The 15,200-nt window shown below is 43.9% G+C and overlaps 1 protein-coding gene across 1 annotated transcript in view; it reads left to right on the top strand.

Annotated features, from left to right (window-relative positions):
* Positions 1-15,200, top strand: part of CCND1 (cyclin D1) — a 29,534-nt gene that overhangs the window by 1,277 nt on the left and 13,057 nt on the right. Inside the window, exons 2-4 of the mRNA XM_081892079.1 lie at positions 820-1,035; positions 1,985-2,144; positions 8,311-8,459. Coding sequence (XP_081748205.1) covers positions 820-1,035; positions 1,985-2,144; positions 8,311-8,459 — 525 coding nt within the window. The remainder of the gene's footprint in view (positions 1-819; positions 1,036-1,984; positions 2,145-8,310; positions 8,460-15,200) is intronic.

The raw sequence follows: 15,200 nt of genomic DNA, 5'->3' as shown, positions 1-15,200 counted from the left end.
GGATTTCGCCTTCTGTCGGCGACACGTGTTTGTGGGGTTTCCCATCAGGAGCAGGGGCGTCTGGGCTACATTTTCAGCCCTTTTGCGAAGACCTGCGGGCTTGCGGTCTATTTTTAATTAATTTTTGAAAGCCGGGGCGCTGGCAAATGTCGCACGTTGCTTCCTGAGGGAGAGAGAGAGAAGAGGACTGGGGAGCCCTGGAGTTTGACTTCGGGGTGTCCCCCTGGAGAGTCCCCCGGGTCTCATCCCCAGGGGGATCGGTAAAGGACCCCCGCGGCGGTGTTTTCAGACTCTTTTGGGGGCTCTGCAGATTTTTTAAATATTTTTAAATATTTTTTGAAAAGATGACGTCTGGGGAAAAAGGCTTGCAGCTGCCTCACTGGACGCCACCTTTGTGTCTCGACGAAAGCGGGGGTCGGCAGCTCCCAAGTCAGGGGGAGCCAATAGGGGGCATCTAGGCCGTGGCCCCCAACGGGTTGAAACCCCCTTCCCCAATTTTTTTTTTGGGGGGGCGCTTGCCGTTCAATAGGGCCCCCCTCAAAAGCTCCAATTTTTTTTCTTGCCCGAACGCCGACCACGTTTTTGAAAGCCACATTTTGCTCAACTTGCGACTTTCTCTTTCATTTCTTCTCTTGCACTGTTTCGTCGGTTTATTTGTTTTTATTCAAGGAAATTCACTTAATTTGTTTTGTTTTTTCCCCTTCACCACCTCATAGCCACTGAAAGCAAGTTGGTTGCCAGAAGGCATGGGGAACTCCTTGAGGTTTTTTATTTTACTTTTTAAAGTGCTAGTTTCAACAGGCTTTCTTTCCCCTCCAGGTTTGTGAGGAGCAGAAATGTGAAGAGGAGGTTTTCCCCTTGGCTATGAACTATTTGGACCGATATCTCTCCTTCGAACCCCTCAAGAAAACCCGCCTGCAACTGCTGGGAGCTACCTGCATGTTTGTGGCTTCGAAAATGAAGGAAACCATTCCTCTAACTGCAGAGAAACTGTGTATTTACACTGATAACTCCATTAGACCCAACGAATTACTGGTAATTTCCTATTTAATTTCATCAGGGAAACAAAGCTATAAACCTCAGCAAGGAAAAGAAATAGATTTATATCCCCATCATAACCCACACCTCACATTTGAGGTTTGAGAACTGTGTTTGGCTTTCCCCGGCTTGCGCTCTTCCCGTGTTATCCAGGCAAGCTTCTAGACTACCTGAATGGAAATAACAGATATGGCCTATATGGTTCTTGAGATTTCTGAATGGCAAAGCCAGGGGCGCATAATATCCCTTCCACATTCCTTGTGGGGCGTGAGCCCTATTGAACTCCTTAGGATTTATTTCCAAGTAAACATGCGCCAAGGAGACAGACTTGCTGAGCTGCAATCCTAAGCACACTTTTCTTTCTTTTTTTGTGGCGGGGAGTAAACAAATATTTTTAGCAACGGTGTATAAAGTCAACCTCTGGACGGCTGCAGCCCATATTGTGCAGTAGATTAACTGAATGAAAATTCCCTAATATGTTAAAGCCTTATTATTAACTCACAACGAGGAGAAATACAGTAACAAGATGGGGGAGAGGCGGAAAAATGGGTGGCTGGCGCCCTCTTGCGGTAGAAACCCATCCGTCCGGCCGCATGCCTGGTTAATGGAGCGCTGGTTCAGAGCAGCTGGGTGGTGGTGGGGCTGGAGGGGGGGGGGAGGGAGGGAACAGAATTATGTAATTTTCCTGTGGAAAGGCACCTTTCCCGCCTGCTTCTGTTCTCCTCCGGTGGCATTATGGCTGCTGCCATGTTTGGCAAGAGCCCATTTTTTGCTGGCGAGGCTCACCCTCCTGCACAAAGCAAGGCACCGAAAGTGAAGCAGACTTCAGGATACAGTGTTAGGATAGCTACTCTGCCAACAAACGCTGCATTTCCAGGTGCTTATAAAGGGAACTTTGTAATCACATTTTTCTCTCTTTCTCTCCTTTCTTCCTCCCTCCTTGTAGCAAATGGAACTGCTTCTGGTGAATAAGCTGAAATGGAATCTGGCTGCCATGACCCCTCATGACTTTATTGAACATTTTCTAAGTAAAATGCCTGTGGCTGAGGACAGCAAGCAGATCATCCGTAAACACGCCCAGACTTTTGTGGCTCTATGTGCTACAGGTATGAGCCTTGCACTCTCCAGAAGGCGTGTTGTGTGTCTGTGTACCCCAGCAAGCACACCCTCCTCCCTTTACCCGCTGCCCAGAATCCCATAGGCGCACCCTTTAAAACTGGGCACTAAATTTTCAGCTTAGCTCATGCACTAAGCAGGTGTCTCCTTTTCCAGAACCCGGATTACTTTTGCCAAAGGTGAGTTTGCCAGAAAGAGGCATTTCCTCTCTGTTTCGAGGCTGAAAATCGCTTTGCGGAGTGTGGTTCAGCCTGGGGGAAAGTGGCTAGATTAGTTGTCCGTTGCAGAGCGTCATGCTCTCAGAGGTCTGCCCAAGAGCTTCAGGGCTGGATGGCCTTGGAAACCTGTTTTTTCCCTCTCTTGTTGTTGCTGTTCTTGCCATTTTAAAGTCATTGGGGTGCAGGGTTTGTGTCCGCTTTCTCTGGAACATTTAGAATTGAACCTCTTCCCGCCCCTTCCCAATCCTTAAGTGCTGCTGGCAGAGGGCAGGAGCAAAGAAGTTGAAGTGGGCCCAACGTAGAAGTTCTCTGGCCAAGAGCTGAGTCTCTACTGTCCACACCCTGCTGACCACGTGCTGTGCTGAAGCCATGTGCGCTCAAAACCGCGGGAGGAGCCAGAGACTATGACAAAGCTCCAGGATTTCATAGAGAGGGGACTGGTTTTTTATTTCAAGGGCAATCTTTTGTGTGTGTGCGCGCATGCCAGCACTTTTAAGCACTCTTCCCCCGCCCTGCCACTTCCCTTGTTGCCGTTTCATTTCCTTGATTCCTTATTCCAACCACCCTATTCCTATTCCTTACTCCTTTCACCCCCTAAATGACAAGCAGGAGTCTGAGACTGGAAATGTGTTGTTGCATTCCTGATGTTCAGGTAGCACAGCTGGTGCTTTTTTGCAGCAGGCCAAGTGGGGAAGGGGGGCATGAATATTAAGAAAGGGGGGAGAAAAATTAGTTTTCCTCCAGTGTGGCAAGAATGATTTGGAAATGGCTAAAGGACAACGAAGCAAAAGTCACCAATGCTCACGTTCCTTTGAACGGAAGCCTGCAGTGTTGACTCTTGAGGATCAAACCGGTGCTTTTTGCATACATTCTGGGAGTCTTTCTATTGGTGAAATGCGATTTTTCATTTTACCAGGTAGGCACGGGACAATTGAGCTTGAATAGACTTCTCTGAGCTTGGAAACTCGAATTGCATTTAAAATCCAAGTTGATGCTTGCGGTTAAAGCCCAGCAGTTTGTGATGTCACACCTGAGATGTATTTGGTGGAAAGATCCAAGAAAAACAACAAGCAGATTTCCCCCTCAGACCCACCCACCCACCTCCCCTTGTTGGTTTTAAACAGTCCTACTGCAGGGTTTGGTTTAGAGAGGTAGCCGCAGACTCTCCAAAGAGAAATATGTAAATATTGTAAATATTTTTCAATCTCTCCTTTCATCCTGAGCCTAACTGTAGGACTGTATGCAGCTCAGGGTTTTCTAGAAAATGCATTCCTCACCATGCTCTTTAAAAACATTAGGGCATTTATTTGTTTTTTAAAAATGGTTTTTAGTCTTAAGCACAGTTACTTGGGAGTAAGCACCACTGAATCCACTGAGACTTGCCGCTGAGTAGACATGAACAGGAGTGCTCTGTAAAAAGAATCAAGTTTTGGGATATAAAATAGATTTGTTCAGAGCAAGCTAGCAAGTCCCAATGGTGAGACAAGCCTTGTAACCACAGAGTGAGTTTCCGAGCCTGTTGTTTGTTTGTTTGTTTGTTTGCTTGTTTGCTTCTTACCCCCAAACAGTGTCCTCTTTCGGATATGGGGATGTTTAACCTGGGTTATTATTGCGCTGGCGGCAGCAGTTCCGCAGTGATGAAAACAAGAATAGTTCAAAGGTCGGAGGCTTGCAAAGAGCCAAGTTCTTTGATCTGCTGTCAGTGTTGTTACGTTTCTGGTTTAGAAGGCACGTCTAGAGGCCTATCTTAAACATTGTTCTAAACGCCATACGTAGAACCGGAAAATGAATTGGTGAATGCAAACCTTGTCCAGAAAAATGTTCTATGCAGGCTTTTAAAAGAAGTGTGTGGAGGTCAACAAGGGAACCCCCAATCTTAATGAAGTCAGTGGGAATTTTGCCTAAGTAAACAGTGTTTAATAGGGTTTTATGTTGGTGAATTTATCCTTAACAGCCACATTTTAGAAAGAAAGAAAGAAAATTAATTGAGGGCTGCTGAGACAGAGATCAGGAAATGGATGCATGGCCTTTCTACAGATAGGATTGGTTTTTACTGTTTCCTCATTCTGCTATTCTAATTTGCCAAGCTCCCATCTGGATGAGTTACAAACCCTGTTTTATTAACTACTGCTGAGGCTTCATCCAAACCCCCATTGAATTAAAGGTCCATTTGGCCATTAGAGCACAACTTCCACTTCATGCGGAATAAAGGGGGAAGGTTCCTAGAGGACTTTGCAATAGAACTACTTACTTTTAAACAGTGAACGAAAAAGTTTAAATGAGGTGAAGGCAGGGTAAAACAAATGTTTGAGGATTTCTAGAAGTGTGGTTTTGTTCTAGAAATAAAGAAGATTACAAGCAAAGGTGATGCTAAAAGGAATTCCCTTTTATGTTCCTCCTTCAGCTCTCTTTCTAACCAGACTGGATTTGCCTTGTAATTTCTCTCTCTTTCACATGTGTGTGTGTGTTGTTTTGTTTTGTTTTGAATATGTTTTCTCCAAAGACTCCTTTTGTGTGGTGGGAGGCTTGGGACGGAAGAAGAAGAAGAAGGGGAAAAAATTACCACGAGTTGTTTAGCCTAATGAATAGGGCCCTGCCATGGCCAAGGAAGGAGCAGATCACACAAATGAAGTGAGCTTCATTGATCCAAGCTGAGACCACTGCTTAGGGAAAAGGCCCTGCTCTAAACAAGCAGAACGATTAATTGGGACAAATATTGGGAGATTCGGGGTTTCATTCTGTTCCTCCGGCTGTCTAAACATAATTGGGTCTGCCACTGCTGCTCCGCCCCCCCCATCACTTTTCTTCCGCGGAGGATTATTATCATTATTTAATGTGATTTTGCTGGAGAAAAGCCCTCCCTTTGAAATGCGTTTGCCACAATTCGCCTATTCTGCGAGCCTTTCTAAAATTGGAAGTCTCAAGGTATGCGACCAGTTGAAACCTGTTGCATCTCGCAGCCAGTGATTTATGTTCGGAGTTTTGATTTGCCTCAATGAAAAGATTTTCATTCATAGCCCCCAGCTCTCCAGACGGATGGAATTGCTGCTCCATTTAAAAAGGAAAAGGGGGTGACTTGCCTTGTTAGGAATTTTTTTTTTTTTTTAAAGCGCTACAGCGCCTAGATGCCTGCTTTGTCCTCCCTTCAGGGTGGCTGGCATTCTTCTCTCTCCTCTTTCCTCCCCCCCTCCTCTCCTTTTAACAACACTGAAGTTGTTTATTCTTTTTGGATGAAGTCTCAGATAGGCTACTGGGGATGTGTGCTTCAATTGAGGGGCCCCCTTCCCCACTGTAGCTGTGTCAGGTCTAATTCATCTCACCGAAGCCCCCTTGTTCCTGAGCGCTCAATAGCGCAAGATGAGGCAATGGAGGCTGACAATGATGCCACACTCTTCCCTTGGGAGCATCCAATTACAGCCGAGATGGGCCCCCTGATTAATATGCTGAAATTAGTGGTCTCTGCCACAAATAATTCCTTGTTGTGTCGCAACAAAAAGTCTGTCCATGCCGCTTGTCTAGAGTGGTTATAGGGACAGGCACAAACCGTTCATTTAAACTTCATTATTGCTTTTCCACCTTGGGAAGAAAGAGGGTGTGACTAGGAATTCCTCTTCCTTTTTCTCTCGCCACTTTAAAAGGAAGTGCTTTGTGCATTCCCAAACTTGCTACTCTTTGAATGATCTCATGATCACTTTGCCCATTTTGGAGTTGGGGTTTTGGTTTGGTTTTGTTTTAAAGGTGGGGCCTTCATTCCAAATTGAAAAAAAAAGCAAAGTTTCCAAGATTGGAAAAAGAATTGAATCTGGGTGATGTAGAAGTCAGAATGCCAGACCAGGGTGGTCATTTCTGTGCTTCTTCAAAACCCTTTAGAAGCTGTACAGCAGTTAATTGGTTTGATGTCTATTCATCCAGTGGGGCTGATGTTGAAAATTTATTGATGCCTAGGCACAGGCCTTTGTAAAATGAAAAGTAGGAAGGTGATCTCAGGCAACATGGCATAGTGTTTAAATAGCAATACATATAGTCCACGTCTTAGGGGATCATTTAAGAGTTGAGGCTTTGAGCATTTAAATGTGTGTTGCTCTGCACCGCAGTGTGCAAATGCTCCTGAATTGTGATTTCCCTCAACGACAAACCTGAGATTGAGTCTCATGATCTACCAACTGAGCTATCTCTCATCTCCCAATATTTTAAAAGGGCGTATTGCCCTACTGTCAACATTTTAAATTGGAATAAGGTGCCAGTATTGGGTAGGGATACTCACAGTAGCCCTATTGAACTTAAGGGACATGGCAGACTAAGGTATTTTCAATGGATCTATTCTTAGTAAGACCTAATTGAATGCAAGCCATTACATTTAACAAGGAATGCGAACGAAATGATTTTTGCAAAGTCCTGGAGGTGATTTTGCTGATAAAATATTCTCACACTGGTTTTCCTGAAGAGCAGCTGCAAATCACAATTTCAAATATTTACGATTTTAAGAAAGCGTTTAGCATAGTGGACTATTGGAAGGGAAATTGCAATTCTTTAGATTGGGGTTTGTAGGTGAGCGGATGGATTGCCTCCAAGCTGCTGGGAGCGTTTCCTAAGTTGATGTACATAGGTTGGCATTTTCTGCTTTCATCCTGACAATCAGATATTGAAACATGTTCCCCCTCTCTTAATTCCTGGTCATGGTCAAATGAAGGCATGAATCAAACATGCCTGCTTAGAAGGAGCCTTAGCCTCAAAATGTAAATGATTGCCTTTTTGTTGCTGTAACATTCTCTATGGCAGCTATAGGCCAAGCAATCATGGGAGTGGCTTTGCCGCAAGACCTACAGCAATGCAGTTTGGAAGTGGTCCCAGGCTCTTGTCAGCGTGGTGTCATATCAGAATGTAGCTTATTGTCTGCCAGTTCTTGGGACCCCTTTACACTAAGTCCCCATTGCCCCAATGGAAGGCAGTCACAGATAAGGGAAAGGTTGAAGCAAAACATTTACCGGAGGAAGTGCCCATTTACATCTGATTTCTCTATTCCACTGTAGTGGTGAAGTTCTTGTATATGTGGAGTTCAAGTTTCCACCTTTATTTATTAGAAAGAGTGAAGTTTTTGGTCAGCGTATGTGGTCAGAAGTATGTTTAATGGAGGATTGGAACCTTGAACTGCAATCCCACTCACTTCAGAGTTAATCTCATTGGACTCAGCAGTGCTTTTAAAAAGTACTATACATTTGAGCTGTTCTGCATAGATTGATTATATGAAACCATTTGGACAGAAAATTAGAAAACCCTCTAAATGTTCTCTCTCTGAACAGTGTTGAAACCAGGATTCTATACTAGCTTTAAAAATTGGGGGGGGGGGGCGGATTCTATACTGGCTTTGCTTGCAAACTCATGGTCTGATGATGAATGCGTTCTTTTAGCTGCCGGAGACTGAACCATCCTGAAAAACAATAGAATGCAAGATGGTGGTCCAGTTTCAAAGGAGTTGCTACAGCCTTTGGTGCAATAAAGTACCACAAAGCCCTAAATCTATGCAGCTACATGGGATTTGAAAAGGAGCTCTGATGGATTAGGCCAAAGGCCAATTTAGTCCATCAGCATGTTCTCACAGTGGCTGACCATATGTCTATGGGAGGCTTGCAAGCAGAACATGGATGCTAATACCAACACATCTCATTGAAGGAAACGATTGCATGGGTGAATTTATATGCAGGTTGGTTTTCATGGGACTGTTCACAGAGCTGGGCCAAAAAATGTTCCAAGAGATGCTGTAAGAAAAGCAGTAAGCCTAGATGCATATGTTCACATGGACACGCTCTGTTAAGCCACCTTCGCGCCTGCCCATTGGAAACCTTTGTGCACTGGGTCAGCCGCCTTTATTTGCACCCATGAGCGTAAGGTGGTATGTATATGCAAGCTCACTTCTATTTCTTTGTTTCCCCCCCAACAGATGTTAAGTTTATTTCAAATCCACCTTCCATGATTGCAGCTGGTAGTGTGGTAGCTGCTGTGCAAGGCCTTCACCTTGGAAACACCAACGCTTTCCTCTCTTATCAATGCCTCACGCATTTCCTCTCGAAAGTCATCAAATGTGACCCGGTAAGTGATGCTTGATCCGTAGTCCTGGTGCCGCCTGGATGGGGGCATCAATTCTGTTTGTGGGCCTCAAATCAAAGCAAGGCTCAAAAGTTGCTTCACATCTGTCACCTTCTTCATCTTCACTTATTTATTGTCTACATTAGTACCCAAATGTCTCCTTTATGTATTGTGTGGGCTGAATGCTACCACTAGTTCCAAGCCTTTCAATGAAGAAATACCAAGAAAGGAAAAGAGAAACTCTTAATTTAAGAGGACAAGTTCAGAGGCTGTATTGATCTATAGATAATTAAATCGTGTGGACAAGTGCTCTTAAAAGTAAGTCAAGGAACTAGTGATTGCAGTGAACAGAGCTTTCTCTCTTTTTTTTTTAACCACCCCTGAGATTCTTTATATTGCTAAGTGATGTGTGGGAAAAATGTTAACAGAATTTTAATGGTTTACAACAAGGTAGATCTGCACAGTAGATCATACTGAATTCCAAGCCCTCCCCTTCCCAGCTGTTTTTTGTTTTGTTTTTTAAGTGCCCCATTATTTCATGAAAAGGTAGATGGTCCTCATAGGACTCTTCTTTTTGCCCCGCAGCTTCCTGGAGATGCTCATCAGTAACTAGTGAGCAATAAACCTTTCATGAATGAATGGGCAGGAAGGGAGCCTACAAGGAAGACCTAAAGTCAATGATCCATGCCCTAATGGTGTGTGAAGTTGGGGCAGAGTTTAGCTTTGTGCTGGAACAATGTGAAAGCCCAATAAAAAGATGCTTGGAAAAAGGTTCTTGTGAGGTCTCCAAGCACCAACAATGAGTCAAATAAAGTCAGCCCTGAGGCTTGCAACCAAATCTTGGAGGCACGGCTAAAACATACCTTGTTTCATACATCCATAAATATATAGAAAATATAAGAGTGCAGAAACGAGAGCTGTCGCAATTACAATGAGGTTCCTTAACGTCCTGAGACTTCATAATGAATGGAATATTGTGGTACTTTGATTGCAAATGCTTGCTTCACTACTGCATTATACATGGGTTCATGATGTTATTTTTTATTTGTCTTTCATGCTGCCAAAGTTTTGGCTATAGGCAGTCTTTTTCAGGATTGGATGTGCTCAGTCAGTGCAAGCAACATAGATGCCTGTGCTGATCCATCATCTGCCTGCATAGCAAAAGAGAGAGAATAGTGAAGACACTTTGAGAAAAGCAGCCTGCAGAAGCAATATTGGCACTAGGTTCTTTTAAATCACATCCTGCCTACTTTTGATTTGAGGCCAGATTAGGAGCTAAAGAAAGCACCACAGAGCTGTGTCTTGTTTTGTAGAAAGAACGCTTCATTGAAGGCAGTGCTAACTTACACTTAGTGTCAGGGTTGCAGGATGCAGTTTACCTGAGCCTGATCTACTCTCCTCATTTTTCGTGAAGCCTTTGCAGAGCTCACAAATGATCCCCCTGTTGTCTTGAATGAAGGGTGTGTTTTGCTAGGTGGATTGAGTCACCTTGTCATGCTCAAAACTGGTTGATTTCAGTGGCACAACTTCAGCTTGAAGACTGTACCTGAAGTGCTTCAGTGGCACCAGGTCTAAATTCACTCCTTAAGTCTTGGCTTCATTTCAAATGTTGAAACAAAGTGGGGTCAGCCTTATACAGATGTTGAACTTACAAATAAGTAGAACATGTGAATGAGGAGAGCAGGGATGTGCACACTTGCTCTACCCTTTCCCAGTTGCTCTCTACAAGTTTTGAGGGTGGCTGTCAAGACATGGAGGCTCCCTCAGCATTGTAGAAGCTCGATTTTCCAGGATATACATTGCTTAGGGAGTGTGCCTAGGAAGAGCAGGGTCTCTACTGCAGCCTGTTGACCTCAAACTCTTGAAGCCCAATGGGGGTTAGAGTTAGTGCCCTTGCCTCTGCTGTCTCTCAACTTGTGTGGTAAACTTAAAGGTAAAGGGACTCCTGACCATTAGGTCCAGTCGTGACCGACTCTGGGGTTGCGGCGCTCATCTCGCTTTATTGGCCGAGGGAGCCGGCGTACAGCTTCCGGGTCATGTGGCCAGCATGACTAAGCCGCTTCTGGCAAAACAGAGCAGCACATGGAAAGGCCGTTTACCTTCCCGCCGGAGCGGTACCTATTTATCTACTTGCACTTTGGTGTGCTTTCGAACTGCTAGGTTGGCAGGAGCAGGGTGGTAAACTTAAGTTGGCTTTAATATCTGAATTGCAGTCTTGTCTACCTATGAACCAAGTAGGTTCTCCACTGTACTTTGCCTCTGTCCAGTGCAATACATTTGACTTAGGTGTTCCGCAGCAGTTAAATGACCTGCTATCCTGCACTGATCGTGATAAGGAAATTATATTTAAGCATATTTTCATGCATAAGATGGAACTGGAGTCTATTGCATTGTGGTCTTCTGAATCATGTGAAACAATGCATTCTTACGTGGTTTGGTCAATATCTGAGCTTTTCTCGGAAAGAGGGATTTTTATAATTGAAAACAATGGTTTGGATCCAAAGGTCCTCTTCTGAAGGAGCGTTTTACACATCACACTGGAGTGTTACACAGGAAATAGGGGAGCGGGTGGCGCTGTGGTCTAAACCACTGAGCCTCTTGGGATTGCCAATTGGAAGGTTGGTGGTGCAAATCTGGACGACAGAGTGAGCTCCCATTGCTCTGTCCCAGCTTCTGCCAACCTAGCAGTTTGAAAGGACACCAGTGCAAGTAGATAAATAGGTACCACTGCAGTGGGAAGGTAAACGGCATTTCTGTGCACTCTCTGGCTTCTGTCACGGTGTTGTGTTGTGCCAGAAGCGGTTTATTCATGCTGGCCACATGACCCGGAACACTGTCTGTGAACAAACGCCAGCCCAGCTCCCTCAACCTGAAGCGATATGGGCACTGCACCCCAGAGTCACCTTTGACTGGATTTAACCATCCAGGGGTCCTTTACCTTTTTACCTTACGCAGGAAATATAAAACCTAAGATGTTTGGTTACTTGCTGAAACTCTTGCACAAACGGAATCACGGTGCAATTCTTTCTGTAAGCACTTGTCCAAGCCCTTGGGAATAGCATTCACAGCTGCTTTCCAAAGATTTTCTGTTCTTTGGATTCAACCCACTAGTGTCTTTCAAAAGAGCTATGATCCAGAGAACTCTGTTCAGTATGCACTGGGACTAAATTTTCCTGACCACAGAAAGGAGGTGAACCTCAAAAGGTGCTAGAGAAAATGGTTTGTGGTTTGTTTATTTACAGAAGCACTCAATTTCTTGCCTCATGCATTTTTAGTTACTATGTTCATCATTAGACACAGCTACAGACAAGAGTGTGATTCAAGCAATTCTATTATAAAATTTGGCACATGAACGTTATGTAGAAACACATTCTTAAAAATCTCTGAGGTTCCATGGATATTCTTTTGTAAAAAGAAATGGCTTGATGTGTCTCTACATAATTCCAGTTTGCTAAATTTTATGTTGTCATACTTTTGAATTGTTTTTAGGTGTCTCCAAGAAGGAGTATGGTGTACTAAAAATGCAGTGGACAAAAGAAAAATGGGGTTATTCTGTAAATAAAACATTTTTATCAGCTTTTGAAGCTTACCACCCTTTGGCAGTAGAGGCTGAATGTCAGTGATGCCTCCCCCTTTCAAGCTCAGTTTTTATCTAATAGCAGCTTCTGACCTGTAGGAACATGGCAACCTGCCTTTAACCAAGCCAAACCACTGCTGCATTGTCTGCACAGGGGACCAGCTAACTTGTGGCCTTCCACAGCTGCCACCATTCCTGGCTGAGGCTGATGGTCCATAATCATCAGATGGATGGGAGTTGCAGTCCAAAAATCAGGAGGGCACAAAAAAGTTTTTCTGGGTTGCTTAACATAGAACTTGCACTTTATTTTCTACAAGTGCATGGGTTTTCATAATGTGTCACACAGTCGTCAACTTTAAAGTTTAAAAACCACAGAGATCAACATTTCATTTCATTTGAACATCATAAAATATACTTAAAATTCTTGGCTGGAATAGATGACCTAGAGGATTAAAAAAATAATAATTTACGGTTATTTTTTTACTTTTAACCACGAGAAAGTAAAAGCTAAAATTAATAGCACCTGACTGAAATTCCTTTATGGTTCATTTTGGTAGGAGTCCAATTTCCCATTTTGCTTTTGATCAGTGGTAATTAGAAGTCAGATAGCCACCATTAGACTCTCGGGCTGTCTTCCATCGGCTCTGTTCCTGACATTCATTTCAAGGCCAGAAAACTGCTACATTCAATTTGTTTTCGATGCTATCTGTTAAATACATTGGAATTTGTGTGGCTTCACACTGGGAGCATCTTGTCTGTAACCACAGTGGACCAGGCAATAAATATTGCAGGATTCTTAAGTTGTCTCTGTTACTTTTCTTTGATCTCAAAATCCCAAATTGACTGACATACAGCCTGATAACAGCTTAGTTATAGTAAAAAGTTATGTCTTTATGTTAGTAGGGCACACTCATTTGCTCGCAACTCTCAGGCCTGGTCTGAACAAGCTCTAAGTAAACTTTCCCTAATCTGATGCCCTCTAAAGGTTGTTGGACTACAATTCTCATAATCTACAGGTTCCCTGTTTTAATGTCATTATCGATTGATGGTGCCAATAATTCAATACTAGGCAGTTGTAGCCCAATGCAATCAAATATATATTAGTTTCTAAGGAACAGGATTCCAAAAACATAATCACAGAGTCAGCACTGCCAGACATAACTTTAATACTACCACCTGTATTTCTTCCCTGGATGCCTAGTGCAAAGTGAGAGCTTTTGGCAAAGTTGTTGAGCTTGCCATACATTCCAGTGATTTCCACCCAGACAGTTTCCGACTGCCGTATTCCGGCTATGTCCAAGAAATTATGGGTGTATGGCAGCCCTACACTTCTCACGGGGCTTTGGAGAAGATGAGATGCTGCATAAGTTTTGAGATTCCACAGTGTCTGGCCCATGGTAACTCCCTTGACATTCATGTCAAGCATTGAGAAGGGAAAGTCAGAAACAGCAAGGTTCTAGTTGGTTCCAAAGCTCAAAATTGAGTTTCAGACATCAATACCAACTCTTGAGTTCCCTGCATCTGCTGAAAGACTTGCCAGTAATCACTGGGGAGAAAAAGCAGCGCGGAGCTAAAATTTGCAGGTCCCCTCCAGTGACAACGAATCTTTTGGTCACAATCCCTAAAACCATATGTGCTTATGCACCCAGTTTTGTTTGTTTTTACAAATCTTGTGAGTGTCCAATCACCCTCTAGCAAGCTTGATGAGCTTCAGCATTCCTCCAGCCCAAATCCTGGGAAGATGTTTGGGTATCAGCTCCACAATTGGACTGCACTTTGGAAACTCCGCATGACAAGAGCAGGCCCTAGCTGGCCTTTGGAGCTGGAGAAGGGAGTAGGGATCCCACTAGGGAATTTGCTCCCACAAGAAGCAGGGGTGGCCATCAACTCAGATGGCTTTAGAAGACATATTTATGGAGGAGAAAGCTATCAGCAGCGACTATCCCTGATGGCTGTGTTCTACCACCACTGACTGAGGCAGTATGCTTTTAGGATGTGGGGATGTTGCTATGCTCAGGTATCTGCCTGTTTCCCACAGGCTTCTAGTTGGCCACTTTGAAAACAGGATCCTAGGCAAGGTGGGCCACTGGCCTGATCCAGGAGATCCTTCCAACATTGCACTTTGCTTCAAAGGCATCTTCTGGTGGGCATGTGTTTGTGTGTGTGGTGATTTCCAAATCCAAGAGCAGAACTGGGGGCTACATCACACTGTGTTTTCAAGTATCTTCACAGCATGAGTCCCTGTCAGGAAAAAGTGCAAAGGATAAATAAATGATAGTAGTGGTGATGATGACCGCCGAGACCATTGTGTTCCTTACCTCCAAGCTTAGAGGAAGAGTTTGGGGCTAGTCTCTGTCAACACCGTAGTTGTAAGATGCAACTGCCATATTGGAAGTGTGTGACAGAAATGAACTGCATGCTTACTGTGCATGGAGATGGGATGGGGCTGAGGATTGTCCCTGATGTCATGCTGAGTTTTGGAAACTACAGCATGAATTTAGGGGTAAGACCTGTGCCCCCTTGGAGCAGCTGGAATTTGTGGACGCCAGACGTCTTGCTTTCTTTAGAACTCCGACCACGTCTATAGGTTTGAGAATGCTTTCTCAGTTGTTAATTTGTGTGTACGTCTTTGTGTGTGTGTGTGTGTGAATATGAGTTCCTCTAAGTGTTATAGGTAAGCCTTCCCCAACCTTGCGCCCTGCAGGTGTTTTGGACCACAGCTTCCACCGTTCCATCCAGCACAGCCCTACAGACTGGGGCTGATGCGAGTTGGTGTTCAAAACACCTGGATCTCACTAGGTTGGGAATGACTCCCGATAGGTGGAATTGGTCTGGCCACTCAGCTTAACAGAGTCCCAACAGGGGACCTTCAAGTGATGAGTGTATCACAGGTGGGTGGCCAGCATTTGAATATGAGAAAAAATATAATATGCTTTCATCCAATATGGAGTTGTTGACTATACTGTTCAGTTATGGTTGAATCAAACTCACAACTTTCCCCAAACTTTCTGAAAGTGATAGAATGTGTTTTTAAAACTCTTGTGGAAAAGCCTATATATTTCTTTTTATATTTCTTATTTGGGTTAAATAAGAATGTGTGAGATCAGAGTAGGTATTTCATACCATGGAAACACCATATTCGTATCTATTAAGAAAAGCCAGCGCTG

This window comes from Podarcis melisellensis, assembly GCF_964234715.1.
Source record: "Podarcis melisellensis genome assembly, chromosome: 1".
In the NCBI taxonomy this organism is placed as follows: domain Eukaryota; kingdom Metazoa; phylum Chordata; class Lepidosauria; order Squamata; family Lacertidae; genus Podarcis; species Podarcis melisellensis.
This window is presented reverse-complemented; position numbering and strand designations above follow the sequence as displayed.